Source organism: Amblyraja radiata, chromosome 38 (genome assembly GCF_010909765.2).
Source record: "Amblyraja radiata isolate CabotCenter1 chromosome 38, sAmbRad1.1.pri, whole genome shotgun sequence".
Lineage (NCBI taxonomy): Eukaryota > Metazoa > Chordata > Chondrichthyes > Rajiformes > Rajidae > Amblyraja > Amblyraja radiata.
This window is the reverse complement of record NC_045993.1, coordinates 5,399,532-5,420,732: the sequence shown is the minus strand read 5'-3', so window position 1 is coordinate 5,420,732 and position 21,201 is coordinate 5,399,532. Positions and strand designations below refer to the sequence as shown.

Below are 21,201 nucleotides of genomic sequence, written 5' to 3'. Positions count from 1 at the left end.
ACCATTATATATATATACTAGACCAAGTGCAGACCCGTTGGGTCTGTTCCCCCAACGTGCGGTTGTGGGGGGGGGGAGGCGGCATGCAGCGTCACACACACTAACTACCCCCCCCCCCCGCACTCACGCTAATTACCCCCCTTGATATTATATTAATATTATTAATTTGCTCCTTTTACCCCATAACCACTCTATCTACTGACGCATAGCCCCCAACTTACAGTCACATCTAGATAGGGAGGGGGGGCGGGGTTAGAGAGTGAGGGCAGAGAGAGAAGGGGCAGAGACAGAGAGAGAGACAGAGACACAGAGAGAGGCAAGAGGGATAGGGGGGCGGAGAGGAGGAGAAGAAGGAAGGTGGGTGAGGGGGGAAAGGTGGGGGAGGAGGGGAGGAGAGAGAGGGTGAGAGTGAGGGGCAGAGAGAGGGGGTGCTGAGAGGGGGGAGAGGTGGGGAGCAGGGAGGCGGAGGGAGGGGGGAAGGGGGTAGGGGTGTGTGGAGGGGAGGGGGGTTTAGGGGAGGGACGGTGGGGGAGGGGATGGAGGGGAGGAGAGGGAGAAAAAGAGGGGAGAGAGAGAGAGAGGGGGAGAGGAGAGGGGGAGGAGAGGAGAGGGGGGGAGGAGGAGAGGGGGGGGGGGGGGAGGAGGGGAGGAGAGGGGGGGGGAGAGGAGAGGAGAGGGTGCCTTTTTACTTCAACCCAAACAACCATTTGCAGGCAGTGCTTTTTTCCCTCAAACTAACCATATTTTCATTTTCAAACCACATTATGGGTACTCACAGCTGTGGAGACATTTGTTCAGTGTTATTCAGAGCTCTGATTGAGGCACACCACTTGCAGAGACTGATTGAGGCACACCACTGGCAGAGACTGACTGAGGCACACCACTCCATAGTTTTATAGTCCCTCCCCCTCCCTCCAGCAGGAGCAGCAGAGAATGGGGAATTTTGTAAAAACATTAATATCTCTGTCATTTTTCATAGATAGGAATAATCCTCGGCACACATGCGGCGGAGGGGGCTCTGAGCGAGGTGGCCAAAAATGACGGCCGTAGGTGGCGGCGTTCTCTCGGAAATCGCAGCACAGGCCAAAAGCGGTCAAGAACAGAGATTTAGTAATATAGATATCATTATATTTGATTATCATAATAATCGTAATGATAAGAATTACCTTCAGAAAGGTTTCCCCTCGCATCTCATATTCAAATTTACACTTTGTCCTTTTCAATATATTGATCGTTGATTGGTTAACATGAATTCTTAGTGCTGCAAAAATAATATTTGTTTTTATAATATAGTTCAACAAAGAGCCTTAACTTTTGAAATACACTACCAATGTAGATATATCCAGATAAAAAGGAAAATGGCCTCTACCTAATCTTTCACTTGGTATTCATTAAAGGGAACTTTATTCTGCATCTGTTTAAGAAAGAACTGCAGATGCTGGTAAATCGAAGGTAGACACAAAATGCTGGAGTAACTCAGCGGGTGAGGCAGCATCTATGGAGAGAAGGAATTGGCGAAGTTTCGGGCCTCGTTGCCAATTCTTTCTCTCCATAGATGCTGCCTCACCCGCTGTGTTACTCCAGCATTTTGTGTTTATCCTGTATCTAATCCATACTGTAACTGCCTTGAAATTATGTGACGGAACAGTGTAGTGTGAGTTCTGCTCTATGTTACATTGAGCTGCACTTGCCCTGGGTGTGTTCAATGGGCCAGTGTTGAGGGTACTTGTCCTGGGAGTGTTTGATGGGTAGGCATGTACAGTGTATCTAACCGCTACAACATCTGCCCTGAGGACATTTGATGCAATGACTTATAGCAAGCATTGCTTTGTATCCACCTCAAGCTATATGTTAAAACACAGAGAGGCCAGCCAGGCAGTGGACTGGGAGAATATAAAGAGAAACAGGCAAACAGAGAGAGCCAGAACGAAAGAGGTCAACAGAAATGGAGAGAGATTATCTGTAGAAGGTATGTAGGAAAGAATTGCAGATGCTGGTTTACACCGAAGATCGACACTAAATGCTGGAGTAACTCAGCAGGTCAGGCAGCATCTCTGGCTGTAAATTGAATAAGTGATGCTTTGAGTCGAGACCCATCTTTAGACTTCAGTCTCAACCCGAAACGTCTCCTTTTCCTTTTCTCCAGAGATGCTGCCTGACCCGCTGAGCTACTCCAGCATTCTGTGTCTATCTGCAGAAGGTAGCCACCGCAAGATAGAGGCAGAGAAGCAAGAGAAATAGATGTAAGCAAAAAAAGAGATGAGAGAAACACAGGGACAGACATAAAATGAAGGATGTAGAGAGATTCAGAGAGACAAACAGGTATCAGGAGGGAAACTGGCAGGATTGAGAGAGGTTGTGAAATGGAGGGAGGTGGATGAAAGAAATGTGTCTTACGTAACCCTGTGGACTCCATGCGTGAAGCTGTGTTGACCACATCCCCAAATAGGCAATATCGTGGCATCTTGGTCCCCACAACACCCGCAGCACAAGGACCTGCATCAGATAAAGCCACAGTGGGAGAAATGAGGACAACACCAGTCAGAGTCCACATCATCCAAGTTTGTGCTAGTTACTGGGAAGCGAAATGTCATTAATTACACACCTCAGATTTTCACTCATCACCCTGCAAATGTTTCCTATTCAAGAGTCATTGAATCTTCGAGTCTATATTCATCATTCATTCATCAAGCTTTTTAATCACTCCCTGGCAACTTTGTTTTGGGAACTTTAAGTGTGAATAACATTCCTAGTTACCTGAGTGAATACCTATCCTGATCCATATCGGGAGGCTGGGCAGGTGAGCCAGCTCAAATGACCCCATGAAGTTTAAAATGTCCAGAGCCATCCGGGTGATGTCCACCGCGTGTCTGTTTCCATTCCGCTTTGGCAAACCTGATGCCACCATGTAGGCATCTCCAATGGTTTCCACCTAATGCAATTAAAAAGAAAAATAGTCTCATTGTAGAAACATAGAAAATAGGTGCAGGAGTAGGCCATTCGGCCCCTCGAGCCTGCACCGCCATTCAATATGATCAATGCCTTCTGAACTTCACTGAGTATAGACTGTCTGCAAGGTCCAAAACATATTTGTCTCTCTCTCCTGTTCAAAGAAACATAGAAAATAGGTGCTGGAGTAGGCCATTCGGCCCTTCGAGCCTGCACCGCCATTCAATATGATCATGGCTGATCATCCAACTCAGTATCCTGTACCAGCTTTCTCTCCATACCCCCTGATCCCTTTAGCCACAAGGGCCACATCTAACTCCCTCTTAAATATAGCCAATGAACTGGCCTCAACTACCTTCTGCGGGAGAGAATTCCACAGATTCACCACTCTCTGTGTAAAAAATGATTTTCTCATCTCGGTCCTAAAAGACTTCCCCCTTATCCTTAAACTGTGACCCCTAGTTCTGGACTTCCCCAACATCGGGAATAATCTTCCTGCATCTAGCCTGTCCAACCCCTTAAGAATTTTGTAAGTTTCTATAAGATCCCCCCTCAATGTTCTAAATTCTAGCGTGTACAAGCCGAGTCTATCCAGTCTTTCTTCATATGAAAGTCCTGCCATTTACAGAAACATTGATAGAGGTAGAAAACACCTTTTTATCCCTTCAGGAATTTCAAAGTTCTTTATTAACAAGTAACTATTGAATTGGGCTTCTCCGTGGATTGTCACCTTGTCGTGGTGGAGAAGCTTGTGTGGTCCTGAGATCCTGAGAGCGATGCCGTCTGGAGCTGTGCTCCTGGTAGGGCCACCCATGGCGGTTAGGTCGAGGGGTAGGACTCTGATAAAGAACAATCCAACCTAGACCTCAACGGTGGAACAGGCGGAGGACGATGGCTGATCTTAGTGGAGCGTCACAACAGCTGGGAAGGCGGATGAAGGCTGCAGCAGAAAAGGGTCTCCGGTCGTCTTGGACTCCATGCCACTGGATCCTGACCTAGATCTGTCAAGGACCGTGGGGTGGCTGTCTGTGCACCAGTCTCCCCACGTTAAACAAAGTCACGCACAGGCATCCTCCAACCCTGGAGACACCCATGGTCAGCCGTGATCGAAGGGAGCCTAAGAATTTCATTGGTAATATGGACGAAGATTTTACACAGTGTTCCTAGTGTAGAGATGGGGTGGGAGATTGCAACCTTCTCGACTAATGCAATCAGGCCTGACGTGCACAAACAAATAAATGTAGTGTTTTGTTAGACTGTGCACGGCATACGCAAGAAGAAGAAGAAGTAGAAGAAAAATAAGAAGTTTAGAGATACAGTATGGAAATAGGCCCTTCGGCCAACTGAGTACACGCCGACCAGCAATCTCTGTACACTAGTTCTATCCTACACACGAGGGACAATTTACAGAAGCCAATTAACCTACAAACCTGCTCGTCGTTGGAGTGTGGGAGGAAACCAGAGCACCCGGAGAAAACCCACGCGGTCACAGGGAGAAGGTACAAACACTGTACAGACGGTACCCATGGACAGGTTCGAACCCGGGTCTATGGCGCTGTAAGGTAGCAACTCTACCACTGTGCCGCCCCTGAGACCTAAATCGTGGAACCCCAAGTTATTGTGCACAGTACTCCAAGTGTTAAATGGGGACTAGAACTGTACACTGCATGGTCTGACCAAGGTGAACGTGAATGACATTTTCTCAGTGACAACAACTCAACTCAACCAAAGACCGAAGCTGCCAAGTCCACCCACCTTGTAGACATCGTGATTGTCCAGGATCTGATCAAAGTTCTTGTACATGTCATTTAGCATGACGACCACTTCCATGGGAGTGCTGAACTTACAGATGGTGGTAAACCCCACAATGTCACTGAAGTAGATGGTCACTTCTTCAAAAAGCTCGGACTCCACACAGCCAGTTGTTTTCAGTGATATCACCACAGGCCTAGAATGGAAAGCAAAAGTGATCAGACGAATAGGATAAAATGACACTGACTTGTATTCGTAGAGCATCATTAATGTAGTAAAACATTAAATTGCTTTTCACAGGAACATTGAGCTCCCTAAACCTCAAATGAATCTCCCAAGAAAGGGCGGCACAGTGGCGCAACGGTCGAGTTGCTGACTTACAGCGCCAGAGACCCGGGTTCGATCGTAAAGGGCCTGTCCCACTTTCACGAGTTAAGGGCCTGTCCCACCAGCATGCGACTGCATGCGGCTAACGCAACCTAACGTGGTCGCTTGAGCCGTACGGCCTCGCGGGGCCGGTCCCACTTCGATCGCCGGAGCCGTATGGAGTTGTGCGGGGCTGGTCCCGACATCGCGCGGGGCTCCGAAAAACTGACACTGTCCAAAAATTCTGTGCGACAACGGAATGCCGGCCCGCAGCCACATTGAGGCCGTACGCAGCGTCTCGACGCCGTACGCAGCGTCTTGACAGCGTACGCCTAGCGCGTGGCGTTGCAACAATGATGTCACCGCCCGGCGTGCCGTTGCGTTATGACGTAACCGCCCGACGCCATGCGACGTCCAAATTCAGTCGGCCTGCCCAGCTGATTGTTGAGTATGATGTCGGGACCAGCCCCGCACAACTCCAGACGGCTCCGCGGTTAGAAGTGGGACCGGCCCCGCGAGGCCGTACACCTCAAACCACCACGTGTGGTCGCGCTAGGCGCATGCAATCGCATGCTGGTGGGACAGGCCCTTTATTCACGAATTCTCCCGATTTTCCCCTTGATTCAAACTCGCTGAATGTTCGTAACGTGTTCGTAGGAGGCCGTAGGAGTTCGTAGATATATCGTAGCGGCTTGTTATGCCAGCCGTAGGTACTCGTGGCATCAGGTAAGTCGGGACATTTTTTCCAGCCCGATTAAAAAATGTCCACGAGTAAAAAAAATGGTTGGGGTGAAAGAAATTGCAACTTTTTACTCGTAGGGAGGGCATCGAAATAGTCGTGGGAATTTGTAGACATACGCGTAGGAGTTTGTGAACATAGTCGTGGAAGGTCGTAGGAGTTCGTAGATTACCACAATCTTGATTTTTTTTTTAGGCCCTTTAAACTCGGCAGAGGTTTTGAATTAAGTCATGAAAGTGAGACAGGCCCTTAACTATGGGTGCTGTCTGTACAGAGTTTGTATGTTCCCCATGTGACTGTATAGGGTTTCTCCGGGTGCTCCGGTTTCCTCCCGCATTCCAAAAACATGCAGATTTGTAGATTAATTGGGATCTGTAAATTGTCCCTAGTGTGCAGGATGGAACTAGTGTTCAGGTGACCATTGGTCAGCGTGGATTCAGGAAGCCGAATGGCTTGTTTCCACTCTGTATCTCTCAATTAAACTAAATCACCGCACCCTTGAACCATGGTTTTGAATCTGAAGATACTTGTACTTTCCTCACCGAATGACTATGAAGTTGCTGCATTTTCTGGACATGCTTTCATTTATTGGGAGCTAGTCTTACAATTACAACTTTTGGTATGAGATCAAGACCACTCTGCAAGGGTGAATAATGGAAAGACATTAAGCCAAGCGTGCAATAAAACAAGACAATAGGTGCAGGAGTAGACCATTCGGTTACTCCAGCCTGCCCCGCCGTTCAATATGTTCATGCTTGATCTATTATGGTTTCAAGTCTTCTTTTGTGCCTATTCCCCACTACTCTTATATCCCACGAGATAATTTGATCTCTCAAACATTTATCCATCTCCAACTTAAATATACTGAATGATAGGGCCTTCATCACCCTCAGGGGCAGAGAATTCCAGAGATTCACCACTCTCTGAGAGAAGTTGCTTCCATGCACCTTAGATTCAAATGACCAGTCCCTGCCTTTGTAATCCCCTAGTTCTCGACTATCCCATGAGTGAAAACACCTCGACAACGACCCTGTCAAGACCCCTGAAGATGTTAGATCAATTTATAAACCCATCTGGAGTAACTCAGTGGGCCAGGCAGCATCTCTGGATAGAAGGATCTTCTTCTTCTTTCGTGTGGCGTGCACAGCCTGAAGTTGTTGGACAACTTGTTCTATTTTTGATCTTCCGTTTGTGCACGTCGAGTTGATTGCATTAGTCGAAACAGGGCGGACCACGTGAAGGTTGCAATCTTCCACCCCGATAGAAGGATCGGGTAACATCACCCATCCCTTCTATCCAGAGATGCTGCCTCTCCCGTTGAGTTACTCCAGCATTTTGTGTCTATCTTCAGTGTAAACGAACATCTGCAGTTCCTTCCTACGCATATAGACCCATCTGGGCTGACAACCAAACCAATGGATTATTTCAAAAGGTAACAGATAAGAAGGCAAAGAATGTTTGTTTCCTTGGAAAATCCTCCCATCCTTGTACATCCAGGTTTTTTCCTTCTTTCTCCCACCCCCCATCAGTCTGAAGAAGGGTTTCGGCCCGAAACGTCGCCTATTTCCTTCGCTCCATAGATGCTGCTGCACCCGCTGAGTTTCCCCAGCAATTTTGTGTACCTTGTACATCTAACTCTACATTCCTTCTCCCTCACATGATTTTGCTTAATTTCCCCTTGAATTTATCAATACGATTTGCACCAGTGACTCAAACTTTCACTCTCTGGGGTAAATAACAGGCCGAGGATTTTCTCAGCACTGCAGCCAGCCAGTCGACCCGAAGCGTCGCCCATTCCTTCTCTCCAGAGATGCCGCCTGTCCCACTGAGTTACTCCAGCATTTTGTGTCTACCTTCAGTTAGATAATTAATCAGACATGAAGATTAACCATTGAAACCTGCACATGGAATGGCAGACCACCAACTGGCGGGAGAGATGATTATACACAGTAATGCTATCAGAAACCGAGGAGAAAGATCAGTCTGGTAGACGTCTTGCTCACTTAGGAAGTAGCATGTAGTTCAGCTCATCGGCCCTGTCGCGTTCAGCTTTGTACAGGACTGTTCTCTCTTCCACCAGGTGCTCCAGGTTCTTTGAGTACATCTGAAGCCGGCGGATCAGCGTGTCCATGTAGCTCTTGTTGGTCTCACTGTGGAATGTGCTGCAAGAGAGTCAACAACAGCGTTTATTCCAGCGTGGATCGTCATGGCCTGTGGCGGCAATCCCAATGCACAGGATCGCAAGAGGCTGCAGAGAAGGGTGGACTCAGATCCGCTCATCATGGGCACTGCCCTCCCCCATCAAAGGGACATTGACATGAGGCACCCCACCATCCACTGTTGCACACTTTACCGTGCTTTTCCAGCAAATTCCCAATGGTGCTAAAACTGGAAAATTGGCAATGACTGTTTCTCAGTCCAGAACAAGAAGACATGGGGTGGGAAGGTTCCCTTCAGCCCAAGTGCGGATCAGGATTTAATTTAAGGTAGATTTATAGCAAAGCGCCAGAGGAAAATGAATGCCAATTAAGAAATCCCAGCTCAGCAGGCCTGGAGAAGTTAACTGTTGGGAGCATGTGTGATGGGGGATATCTACTGTGTGTGTGTGTGTGTGTGTGTGTGTGTGTGTGTGATTGTGTGTGTGTGATTGTGTGTGTGTGTGTGTGATTGTGTGTGTGTGATTGTGTGTGTGTGTGTGTGTGTGTGTGTGTGTGTGTGTGTGTGTGTGTGTGTGTGTGTGTGTGTGTGTGTGTGTGTGTGTGTGTGTGTGTGTGTGCGTGCGTGTCTGTGTGTGTGCGTGTGTGTGCGTGTGTGTGCGTGTCTGTGTGTGTGCGTGTCTGTGTGTCTGTGTGTGTGCGTGTGTGTGCGCGTGTGTGTGTGTGTGTGTGTGTGTGTGTGTGTGTGTGTGTGTGCGCGCGTGCGTGTGTGTGTCTGTGTGTGTATGTGTGTGTGTGTGCGTGTGCGTGTGCGCGTGTGCGTGTGCGTGTGTGTGTGTGCGTGCGCTTGTGAGCGTGGGCGCGTGTATTGTGAGCGGTGGGGGATGGGTGATGGTGGACCAATAATTTCAACTCTCATCTCCAGAGAAGTTGAAGAGGGTGACGATAGCAAATGAATCTCTTCCACTTCAACCCAGTCTTCCTTTGGAGACGGCCACGGATAGAGAACCGAAGGTAAAAGCAATGAGAAGTCTGGACAAAGAAGGGAAGAGATAGACCTTTTTGTCGCTTTCCATCAAAGTGAGGAATGTGGAGGAGTCACTATGGCGGATGTTTATGTAAAAATGTATTTTGTGTGTTTTGTTGCTTTTTATTAGTATGACTGTGTGGCAAATCAAATTCCTCGTATTTTGCAAAACATATTTGGCTAATAAAGTATGATTATGATTATGATAGACTTTGTCAAGCCAGATTATCAAGTGTTACAAATCCACTGCAAGTACCTGGGGTGGAAGATACTGGATGATCCACCCATGATTTTATTAGACGGTGCAAAAGTCTGGCGTGAAGAATTGCTCCTTCCTGTTCCTATGCCAATTGCTTCATACACAATTCTGGATTTCCCCAACTCTGAGATATATCGTCTCTCATCCTGGGTGCAGATATTGTGTGCTCATGTACAAGCTGCATCCTTAACTCCACTAACCTGAATATTTTGACCAGTGTGGCCTCAATTTTCTTGAAGTCTGCTCTTTTTTCTGGATCTTCGTCCCAGCAGTTCTTGATCAGCCCGTACACCTGGAACACAAAAATACATGAATAGTATGAATAATGAAATCTAGGCCCACTTGGAGTTAATGAGAATTGTTCTTGGAGGGGGGAGGGGAGCGGTGGGGGGGGGGGGGGGGGCGCGGGACGGGATGGGACGGGACGGGCCATCGAGTTCATCTGACTTGATTGCAGACAGACATTGGATTAGTCTACTCCAAACTCGGGGACAACAAAAGTCTCGGGGGTGGGGAGGTCATGGAGTTATCCCAACCACATCTCCCCCAGGCCCGCAACCTTGGCGTGATCTTTGATTCCACCCTCTCCCTTGAGCCTCACATCCGCCATGTCATTAAAACCTCCTTCTTTCATCTCCGCAACATCGCCAAACTCAGACCCTTCTCTCACACCGCCCGCTGCTGAAAGACTCATCCATGCCTTCATCTCCTCCCGACTGGACTATTGCAACTCACTTCTCCTTGGCATCAGCTCCACCTACATCAACCGACTCCAACTGGTCCAGAACGCAGCCGCCCGACTCATCACCCACACCAAATCCTGGCATCACATCACTCCAGTCCTCAAACAACTTCACTGGCTTCCCATCTCCCACCGGATCACCTACAAAATCCTGATCCTCACCTACAAAGCCCTCCACCATCTGGCCCCCACATATCTCATTGACCTCCTCTCCCCCTACCAACCCTCACGGTCCCTCAGATCCACATCAGCCGGTCTCCTCTCCATCCACAAGTCCAACCTCCGCAGTTTTGGGGACAAGCCTTCTCCAGGGCAGCTCCCAGGCTCTGGAACTCCCTCCCCCAACTGATCCGCAATTCCGTGTCCCTCACCATCTTCCAGTCCCGCCTCAAGACCCATCTCTTCACCTCTGCCTATCCTTAGCCCCACGTCCCCGTCCCTTTTCATTTGTGCATTAATTGCCTCATACTGTGTTTTGTATTGAATTCTGTCTTTACTTTGTGTACTAGTCATGTCTCTACTATTTATTTCATTCCCCTTACAGTTTTTCCTCTACATGCTCAATTTTTGTAAGGTGTCCTTGAGACTCTTGAAAGGCGCCCATAAATAAAATTTATTATTATTATTATTATAGAGACAGAAACCTAATCAGTTTCTGATTTAATGGGTTAATCAGCTCTGAACCCATTGGGACTGAGATGTCTCAAACTTCTCCTTTAAGGAGGAACTGCAGATGCTGGAAAAATCGAAGGTAGACAAAAATGCTGGAGAAACTCAGCGGGTGAGGCAGCATCTATGGAGCGAAGGAATAGATGATGTTTCGGGTTGGGTCTGAAGAAGGATCTCGACCCGAAACGTCACATATTCCTTCGCTCCATAGATATCTCCTCACCCGCTGAGTTTCTTCAGCATTTCTGTCTAACTTTTGTCTCAAACCTCTCATTGCTTTTAGTCAAGTCAAGTCACTTTTATTTCTATAGCACATTTAAAAAACAACTCTCTTTGACCAAAGTGCTTTACATTAGTGGAGGTACTAACGTTATACAACATTGGTTCATAGATTAAGTACATACATAAATACATACATATAGCCCTCCCTCAGAGGACGTCAAGAAAGGCTTGAGAGTAAAGATGAGTTTTAAGTCTCAACTTAAAAGAGTCGATGGATTTACCTCCAGTTCTCTGTCCGTGGCTGTCTCCAGGGGAAGACTGGGTCGAAGTGGAACAGATTCATTTGCCATCATCACCCTCATCAATTTCTCTGGACGAACAATAAAAACAAACAATCCATTTACCATCTGAGCAACAATGGGAAGGGTTCATAATCCATAGCGTCAGTAAACTCTTTGCTCCAAGGGCTTCAATCTTCTCATGTTTGTGGATTAGAATTCTCAGATTCGAACACAAATTCAAAACCGATGCTAGGGTCGGGTGAGCGGGCGTAGGGAAGGGTAGTGGGATATCTCTCCGCTTTTTTTTTCACTTCTTCGTTAGTTCAGGGGGTTTTCTTTTTTCTTTTTCGTATCTTTTTCGAAATTCTTTCTTTTCATTTTGCTTTCTTCTTCCTTTCCCTTCTTTCCTTTTTTCTTTTTTCCGATTTACTTATTAGTTTATAAAATGTTAAAACTGAAGCTGTTCGAATATTGTTTAATGTCGATTTTTTTCTCCTTGTACAATTGCTTCTAATAAAGTTTTTTTTTTAAAAAGAAAAATAATTCTCAGATTCTCCATTGCGTTACAATAATAATCAAGTTGACGCCAATGGTGACGGTGCAGTGACTGGTGACTTTGCCAGTGATAACTAACAAGTTTACAACAGCTTGCAGAAACTCTAACCTGACCACCGTTTAGAATGACGTGGTAAATAGTCACGGAAAAACCTAAACATACCACTGCTCTGAAGAAAATCTGAGGAAGGACATTATTGCCATAGAGGGAGTGCAGAGAAGGTTCACCAGACTGATTCCTGGGATGTCAGGACTGTCTTATGAAGAAAGACTGGATAGACTTGGTTTATACTCTCTAGAATTTAGGAGATTGAGAGGGGATCTTATAGAAACTTACAAAATTCTTAAGGGGTTGGACAGGCTAGATGCAGGAAGAATTGCTCCCGATGTTGGGGAAGTCCAGGACAAGGGGTCACAGCTTAAGGATAAGGGGGAAATCCTTTAAAACCGAGATGAGAAGAACTTTTTTCACACAGAGAGTGGTGAATCTCTGGAACTCCCTGCCACAGAGGGTAGTCGAGGCCAGTTCATTGGCTATATTTAAGAGGGAGTTAGATGTGGCCCTTGTGGCTAAGGGGATCAGAGGGTATGGAGAGAAGGCAGGTACGGGATACTGAGTTGGATGATCAGCCATGATCATATTGAATGGCGGTGCAGGCTCGAAGGGCTGAATGGCCTACTCCTGCACCTAATTTCTATGTTTCTATGTTTCTAAGAAGGGTCCCGACCCGAAGCATCACTCATCCTTTTTCTCCAGAGATGCTGCCCAACCCATTGAGTTACTTTGTGTCCATCAACAGCCATTATAGTATGCATCAAATATCATCATCATAGTTGAAAACATTAGCGACGCAGTGGTGCTGGTTTCCAATGGGAACGGTGACGGACGCACCACACATCTCTGTCCTCCAGTTCCTGCGGACTTCCGCCGCTGGAAGTATAGGATTTTGGTGTGTGTGCTTTATCACCATTCCTTACAATGCTATGTACGACAGTGATCGCAAATCCTACTGAAGTGTGGATGGCCGTTGGCTCGCTAGGTGTTTATCCACCCTTGTCCTTGTCCACAGGTCTTGTCCACAGCCCCCTCTTCACCTGGCAAACCAGGTGGGGGAGACAGTTTAGTCGCCGACTATCCGACCATGGAGCAGGTAGCACGGGATTACATGGTACCCGTTGATATTTGTGGCGTTGGGTAACAGTTGATATTTGTGATATTCCAGAGGCAGAATTACATTTAAGCACATGACATGAATTACCTGCTGGATTGCTACAAGCTCGAGTATGGAAGGTATCCTTTCGAAGGATGATCTCCTGACCTATGATTCCATAACTGTACGTGTCACCTTTCTGAGATACTCCCTCCATCCGCAGGTGTTCGGGGGCTGTCCACAGACCTAGCAATAGAGGTCGGAGGAAGAAAGTACGTAAATGAACACATTCTGCATCTTGAAGATAGACACAAAAAGCTGGAGTAACTCAGCGGGTCAGACAGCATCTCTGGAGAAAAGGAATAGGTGACATTTCGGGTGGAGACCCATCTTCAGACATCAGAAGGGTCTCACTACCTGAATAGTCACGTTCTCCTTTTCTCCTTATCTCAACCATGTGTCTATCCTCCCCTTCCCTGGCTTTAGGTCAACTTACCTCAGACACAGCAGAACCTTCCATCATCCAGACTCTTCATTACACTGCTCCGTACCATCTCTCCGCCACCCACCACTTAAGATCTTTCAACTTTTGAACTAAGACTCTGGTCAGCCACCAAGATCCCCCCTACTTGTTGCCCAGCTCTTTCTCTGTCCCTTGTAAATCAGTTTGGATTTTTTTTATAATCTCATGTAAGCGAATGACAAAAAGAACCACCCTGTCTTTTCCATTCTTAAACTTTCCAAAGTTCACCTTTCTGGCCCCTGTTCCATTATCTAAAGGGGCCTGCTCCTTGCACTTCTCATCCACCATCCTCATCTTTGGACACTCCTGTGCGTAGGGGAGAGGGTAGGGCCGAGGATGTCCAGGTTGGGTTGCTCCTGGGCCTGGCCAAGTTGGCCATCCGCTAGTCACGGCGCCAGGCGGGAGAGGGCTCTGCCCGAGCCGGCTGCCTGCCCCTTTTCCGGGGTTACGTCCGTACCTGGGTGGTGTTAGCGAGGGACTTCGCCCTGGGGGATTTCCAGGACCGCTGGGCACCGCGGGGGGGTTGAATGCATCCTTGACAAGGAGTGTAAGATAGTTGTATAATAGTTTAACGTTTGTCGTGTTTTATGGTGGTGGGTTCTGCTTTGTTTTTTACTGTACTGTATATATTATTTTAATATTTGAATAAATCTTTTTGATTGGAACAAAAAGTTCACCTTTCTGTGGCATAACAATGGTATTACACCCAAAGTCAGTAATTTTCACAACCATCCGACTGTCCACCACGCAATTCGTCGATTTTAGATTCCCATGCACTTCTAGGTGGCTTGAATGTAGATATGACATACCCTTAAAAATAAAGTCCAATATATTAGTTGCGAATTAAATGAGTTCAGCATGAAACATCCATGTAAACACAATGCAGTACTGTGTAGGCTTTGAAAGTAGCTCCTGAAAATTGTGACATGTGACATGATAGATGATACTTGATGTGATGCAGGATATTTGATGTGAAGATATGTGATGCATCGTGTTAGCTCTATTAGTTGACTATTTTACATTTGACTGTACAGTTAATTGTTTGCCTCTTGATGTGTGTTGTGCTGCTCTGCCTAATCTGCCCTGGGAACCTGGGAAAGTCTCATGTGATATTGCCGAGAATTAGTTTTGTAAGGTATTCTCGTCTGAGGTAAGGCTTAGTTGTGACTTGCACAAAGGACAGGTCCACATAATATTTATATAATGTAAATACAAGTGCCTGTAACATTTATAAAAGTAAAGAGGGAGATGTGATGTCTGTGATGTCTTTGCTCTTCGCTTCTTCTGTTGTGACTTCATCTCTCTGCAGGTCCCGCTTCTCTGCCCACCGTTGGCTCTCGGGCTCACCTGGTTGCTGCCATGCTGGTCGCTGCTTCTTCCGTCGGGACTGCACCTCGCTCCCCTGCGTCGGGACTGCTTCTTCCGTCGGGGGCTGCACCTCGCTCCCCTGTGTCGGGACTGCACCTCTCGTCGGGCTGCACCTCTCTCCCCTGCGTCGGGACTGCTTCTTCCGTCGGGGGCTGCACCTCTCGTCGGGCTGCACCTCGCTCCCCTGTGTCGGGACTGCTTCTTCCGTCGGGGGCTGCACCTCTCGTCGGGCTGCACCTCGCTCCCCTGCGTCGGGACTGCACGCCTCTCCACCGCTGGTCACTCCAGACCTCCGATACTGGTTGCCTGCTGACCTTCCTCTTTACCTCGTTCCCCTGCGTCGGGGCTTTCACGACCGGGCTGACACTCCTTCCGGCCGGGCTCACTCTGTTTCGTCGGTCTTGTAGTGGCTCCACTGTCCTGTTTGAACCTTCCTCTTTTACTTCTCTTCCATGGAGGCTTGTTCTCCTCCACTTCTTTCCCTTTTTTCTTTGTTTTCTTCTGACACCATATAAGGTATTCTCGTCCGAGGTAAGGCTTAGTTGTGACTTGCACAAAGGACAGGTCCACACCGGGTTTGTGTTCCAGAGCAAGAGCACGTTTATTCTGCAGTCATTGCCTTTTATCTTGAAGGTGACGACCTCAGTCACGAGGCTCATGCACGAGTTTCTGTTACATTGATTGCAAAGACATCACAGACATCACAAGTTTTGTTTAAACTGTGTTGAATCTGCCCTTGGAATATTTGATAAGAGCGTAGTGGGAGCTTATATGTTCTATATTAAATCTATGCCGCCTTTAAATCTTTCATAAGATGGTCATAGAATCATACAGGACAGAAACAGGCCCTTCGGCCCAACTCGCCCATTCCGACCAAGATGCCCCATCTACACTGTTCCCATTGTCCACCTTCGGTCCAAATCACCCTCAACTTTTCCGATCCATGTACCTGTTTAAAATCTTTTAAATGTTGTTATCATAACTTCCTCAAACTCAACAGCGATAAGACAGAATTCCTCCTCATAGGCTCCAAAGCCACACTGAGCAAAATCAATAACCCACTCTCACCATCGACGGCACCACTGTCTCCCCATCTCCCCAGGCCCGCAACCTTGGCGTGATCTTTGATTCCACCCTCTCCCTTGAGCCTCACATCCGCCATGTCATTAAAACCTCCTTCTTTCATCTCCGCAACATCGCCAAACACAGACCCTCTCTCACACCTCCCGCTGCTGAAAGACTCATCCATGCCTTCATCTCCTCCCGACTGGACTATTGCAACTCACTTCTCCTTGGCATCAGCTCCACCTACATCAACCGACTCCAACTGGTCCAGAACGCAGCCGCCCGACTCATCACCCACACCAAATCCTGGCATCACATCACTCCAGTCCTCAAACAACTTCACTGGCTTCCCATCTCCCACCGGATCACCTACAAAATCCTGATCCTCACCTACAAAGCCCTCCACCATCTGGCCCCCCCCATATCTCACTGACCTCCTCTCCCCCTACCAACCCTCACGGTCCCTCAGATCCACATCAGCCGGTCTCCTCTCCATCCACAAGTCCAACCTCCGCAGTTTTGGGGACAGAGCCTTCTCCAGGGCAGCTCCCAGGCTCTGGAACTCCCTCCCCCAACTGATCCGCAATTTCCGTGTCCCTCACCATCTTCCAGTCCCGCCTCAAGACCCATCTCTTCACCTCTGCCTATCCTTAGCCCCACGTCCCCCTCCCTTTTCATCTGTGCATTAATTGCCTCATATTGTGTTTTGTATTGAATTCTGTCTTTACTTTGTGTACTAGTCATGTCTCTACTATTTATTTCATTCCCCTTACATGTTTTTCCTCTACCTGCTAAATTTTTGTAAGGTGTCCTTGAGACTCTTGAAAGCGCCCATAAATAAAATTTATTATTATTATTATTTTATCTACCTCAACTACACCTCAGCACCTCAGCATCTCATATTTCGCTTGGGTAGTTTGCACCCCAGCAGTACGAACTTTGACCTCTAATTTTAGACAGCCCTTGCTTTCTCCCTCCTTCCCCTCCCCCTTCCCAGTTCTCCCACAAGTCCTACTGTGTCCGCCTACTTCCTTTCTCTTTCCCGCCCCCATCCCCGACATCAGTCTGACGAAGGGGCTCGACCCGAAACGTTGCCTATTCCTTCTCTCCGTAGATGCTGCCTGACCCGTCTACCTCCTCTGCAGCTCATTCCTCATACCTACCATCATCTGTGTGAAAAAGCAGCCCATGACTCCATGAATCTTTCACCCACACAAACACTCAAACGCATACAAAAAAAACAGGTAAATACGCATAGACAGTAAGCAGGAAGAAAAGGTTTGACTTATTCTGGTTTGCAATGAAATTATTTAAGAAATCGCCAGAAAAAAATTAATTACAAATGATGTTTGATTGGATTGATGTTGAGTAAAAGTGAGAAAATTGAATCATTGAATTATTGATTGTCTATTTTCAATCTTGGACTGAACTGGAGCCTAAAGCATCTCCTCATAACCAAGCAATCACACTCACCTTTGCAATGTCATACATGACCGATACCTTGAACTCCAAATCCATAAAAGTCCCATCGGGATATGATATTGTATCATTCAAAACATCCTGATAGAAACAATGCAGAGAATCAAAACTGCACAACAAACAGGGTTAATAACCATTGTGGAGACCGATTAACCAAACTAGGTTCCAGAAGCGACATGTCGCGGGGGTGACGCCTGTATGGTCGTGAGTAGTCGCCCAAAGAGTCGCATCTCTTTCTGGTCGCCGCTGGATTTTCAACATGTTGAAAATTTTCGGCCACCCGCTGCGACTATGACGGGTGCCGGCAAGACGCCGAAAAAAATCCCGTAAGTGGGACAGGCCCTTAACTCCCTCCTTCTGCAACCAAGAAAGGAAGCTGGAAATTCCTGCAGAGGTCCCAGATATCCGATATTCCAATTCACCTAGCTCAAATTATTTGCTGTAGTGACGTTGAAGGAAATGTGTCTGACTTACCCTCAGTGATCCTCGCTCACAGTACTCAATCACCTTGAATATCTCCATAGTCAATCTTCACCGTCCCATAGAACTTGATTAAATTATAGTAATCGATTTGGAGCAACTGAAATAAAGAACTTTCACTTAGGATTTTGTAACCAGCTGATTAGTAATATTAGTAATATTAGTAATATCAGGGGGGTGGAAGATTGCAATCTTCATGTGGTCCATCCTGTTTCAACTAATGCAATCAACTCGACGTGCACAAACGGAAGATCAAATAGAACAAGTTGTCCAACAACTTTAGGCTGTGCACGCCACACAAAAGAAGAAGAAGTAATATCAGGGTGTAATTGAGCTCGGTGGGCTGAAGGACCTGATTCCACGCTGTATCTCGAAACTAAACTAAACTAAACTAAAGTCAGTGGGACTATCAGCATCTCTGGATAGAAGGAACGGGTGATGTTTCGGGTCAGGATCCTTCTTTCCTCATTTAATTTATTTGTTACACATGCCTTCCAGAGTATTCGGAGATGGTACTGAGTTAACCAGACTCACCTTGTTAAGTTCAATTTTTTGCTTCACAGTAAAGTTGCCATCTTTGTGCTTCAGTTCCTTCAAAATAACAATCTGGATAAGAGGAGGAAAGAAAAAAATATTTCATCAAAGATCGCAGATCAACTTGAAGTTCAGGCCTGTGAGTTAGATTTTATTTTACAACTAAAGGGCCTGTTCCCACTTACATGATTTACTCGGCGACTTTCCGGCACCCGTCATAGTTGCAAGCAGGTTGCCGAAAATTTCCAACATGTTGAATATCCAGCGGCGACCAGAAAAAGGTACGACTCTTTGGGCGGCTACTCACGACCATGTCGACACGCGACGCCTGTATGGTCGTGAGTAGACGCCCAAAGAGTTGAACCTTTCTCTGGTTACCACTGAATATTCAACATGTTGAACGCTTTCGGCAACCTACTGTGACAAAAAAGGTTCTGACAAAATTGTGCCGGATTTCCGCTTTGCTTTTGAAAGCTCACTTTCAGACTACTGACCAGTCTTATTGCCCGTAGAGACAAAACACTACAGATGCTGGTTTACGGGTGCTAAACCAACTTCTTGACAGATTGAAAAGTAGCACACATCATCTCCCAATCTGTTTGTTTAACGTGAGGATAGACACAAATTGCTGAAGTAACTCAGCGGGGGACAGGCAGCATCTCTGGAGAAACATAGAAACATAGAAAATAGGTGCAGGAGGAGGCCATTCGGCCCTTCGAGCCATTCATTGTGATCATGGCTGATCGTCCCCTATCAATAACCCGTGCCTGCCTTCTCCCCATATCCCTTGACTCCACTAGCCCCTAGAGCTCTATCTAACTCTCTCTTAAATCCATCCAGTGACTTGGCCTTCACTGCCCTCTGTGGCAGGGAATTCCATAAATTCACAACTCTCTGGGTGAAAAAGTTTTTTCTCACCTCAGTCTTAAATGACCTCCCCTTTATTCTAAGACTGTGACCCCTGGTTCTGGACTTGCCCAACATTGGGAACATTTTTCCTGCATCTAGCTTGTCCAGTCCTTTTATAATTTTATATGTATCTATAAGATAGCCCCTCATCCTTCTAAACTCCAGTGAATACACATAGGTGACATTTCGGGTCAGAACCCTTCTTCAGATTGAAGAAAATATTGAGACTGATGATCAAAAACGTTGTCAAAGAGGTAGCTGATCATCAGACAAAAAGGAGAAGAGAGGTTTAGATAGATAAATCCCAGAGATGTATTAAGACCAGAGTTAAGGAGGGGTGTAGTCATCGAGGAATTTGAGCACAGAATGACAATGTTAAAAACAAGATTTAATACCTTTTTGTCATATTTTGCTCTCAATATCGGCACAAAGTTATCTTTTCTCTTATCTTCTTCAATCTGGAGAAAAAAAGACAAAATAGATTGTTCATTGTGCATACAAGAAACTACAGATGCTGGTTTAAAAAAATAAAGACACTAAGTAACTCAACTGGTCAGGCAGCATCTCTCTAGAACATGGATAGGTTCCGTTTTGGCTTCGGACTCTTCTTCGGTTTCCATGTTCTCCAGAGATGCTGCTTGACCCACTGAATTACTCCAGCACTGTGTGTCTATTATTGTTCATTATGGAACTTAGACGTGACAACAGTTAGATTATCCCACACTGAGGAAATCCAAAGCATCTTGAGGCAGAGTTGGAGGTTCTACCTTTCAAAAGATATATTCACTCAAAAGCATTAACTCAAATGGATAGGATAGGTTTCAAGGGATACGAGCCAAATGCAGGCAGGTAAGACTGGTGTAGATGGGGCATCCTGGTCAGCATCGGCAAGTTTGGCTGGTTGCTGTATTATTCTAAGACATTATCTTGGCTACATTATTCTAAGACATACTCTTTGTCTACACCACTTTGGTAGTAGGGGTTCTATCCTTGCACATACCACTTTTCCTCTCTCTTGCTTTTTCTTTCTCCTTTTCTCTGGACTATAGCTAAAATCAGAATTGAAGCTGTACAATAACTGTATTATGTCATATGCCGCTGGTTATATTTTTGTACACTTGCTTCTAATAAAAAAAAAATTTTTTTTTAAAAAATAATTAAAAAAGACATTATCTTGGTGCTTTCATCTCCGCATCAACAATCCCATGGCCAGGGAACAGAACTGAAGTTGTTGCTTCATACCTTACCCACAAACTGGTCATCAATATCATTGTTGTTTGTGAGACTTTGCTGTGCTGATGCTCTTCTCAACCTTAAATTGCTTGAAGCCTTGGTGGGCAGCACGGTGGTGCAGCTCGTAGAGCTGCTGCCTCACAACTCCACCGACGGATACAATCCTGACATTCCTCCAGGGTTCCAGTTTCCTCTTACGTCCCAACACCCAAACTTGAGTTTAGAAGGATGAGAGGGTATCTCATCAAAACATACAAGATTGTTAAGGGCTTGGACCCGCTAGAGGCAGGAAACATGTTCCCGATGTTGGGGGAGTCCAGAACCAGGGGACCACAGTTTAAGAATAAGGAGTAAGCCATTTAGAACGGAGACGAGGAAACACTTTTTCTCACAGAGAGTGGTGAGTTTGTGGAATTCTCTGCCTCAGAGGGCGGTGGAGGCAGGTTCTCTGGATGCTTTCAAGAGAGAGCTAGATAGGGCTCTTAAAAATAGTGGAGTCAGGGGATATGGGGAGAAGGCAGGAACGGGGTACTGATTGGGGATGATCAGCCATGATCACATTGAATGGCGGTGCCGGCTCGAAGGGCCGAATGGCCTCTACTGCATCTATTGTCTATTGTCTATTGTCAAACACATGCCTGGTGGTTGGTTAATTTGCCACTGTAAATTGTGGTACAGAGGGGTGATAAAATGGATACGATTACAATCTTGATGTATAAAGACTTTTATACCAGCAAGCTTC

At 46.5% G+C, this 21,201-nt stretch overlaps 1 protein-coding gene across 1 annotated transcript in view; it reads right to left on the bottom strand.

Moving 5' to 3' along the window:
* gucy2c (guanylate cyclase 2C) overlaps window positions 1–21,201 on the bottom strand; it is a 58,516-nt gene that overhangs the window by 5,409 nt on the left and 31,906 nt on the right. The window contains 14 exon segments of the mRNA XM_033013327.1: window positions 1,167–1,261; window positions 2,398–2,496; window positions 2,758–2,932; window positions 4,705–4,897; window positions 7,810–7,968; window positions 9,449–9,540; window positions 11,163–11,251; window positions 12,977–13,114; window positions 14,069–14,201; window positions 17,298–17,384; window positions 17,778–17,822; window positions 17,824–17,883; window positions 18,318–18,389; window positions 19,622–19,684. Of these exon segments, the coding sequence (XP_032869218.1) occupies window positions 1,167–1,261; window positions 2,398–2,496; window positions 2,758–2,932; window positions 4,705–4,897; window positions 7,810–7,968; window positions 9,449–9,540; window positions 11,163–11,251; window positions 12,977–13,114; window positions 14,069–14,201; window positions 17,298–17,384; window positions 17,778–17,822; window positions 17,824–17,883; window positions 18,318–18,389; window positions 19,622–19,684 (1,500 nt within the window).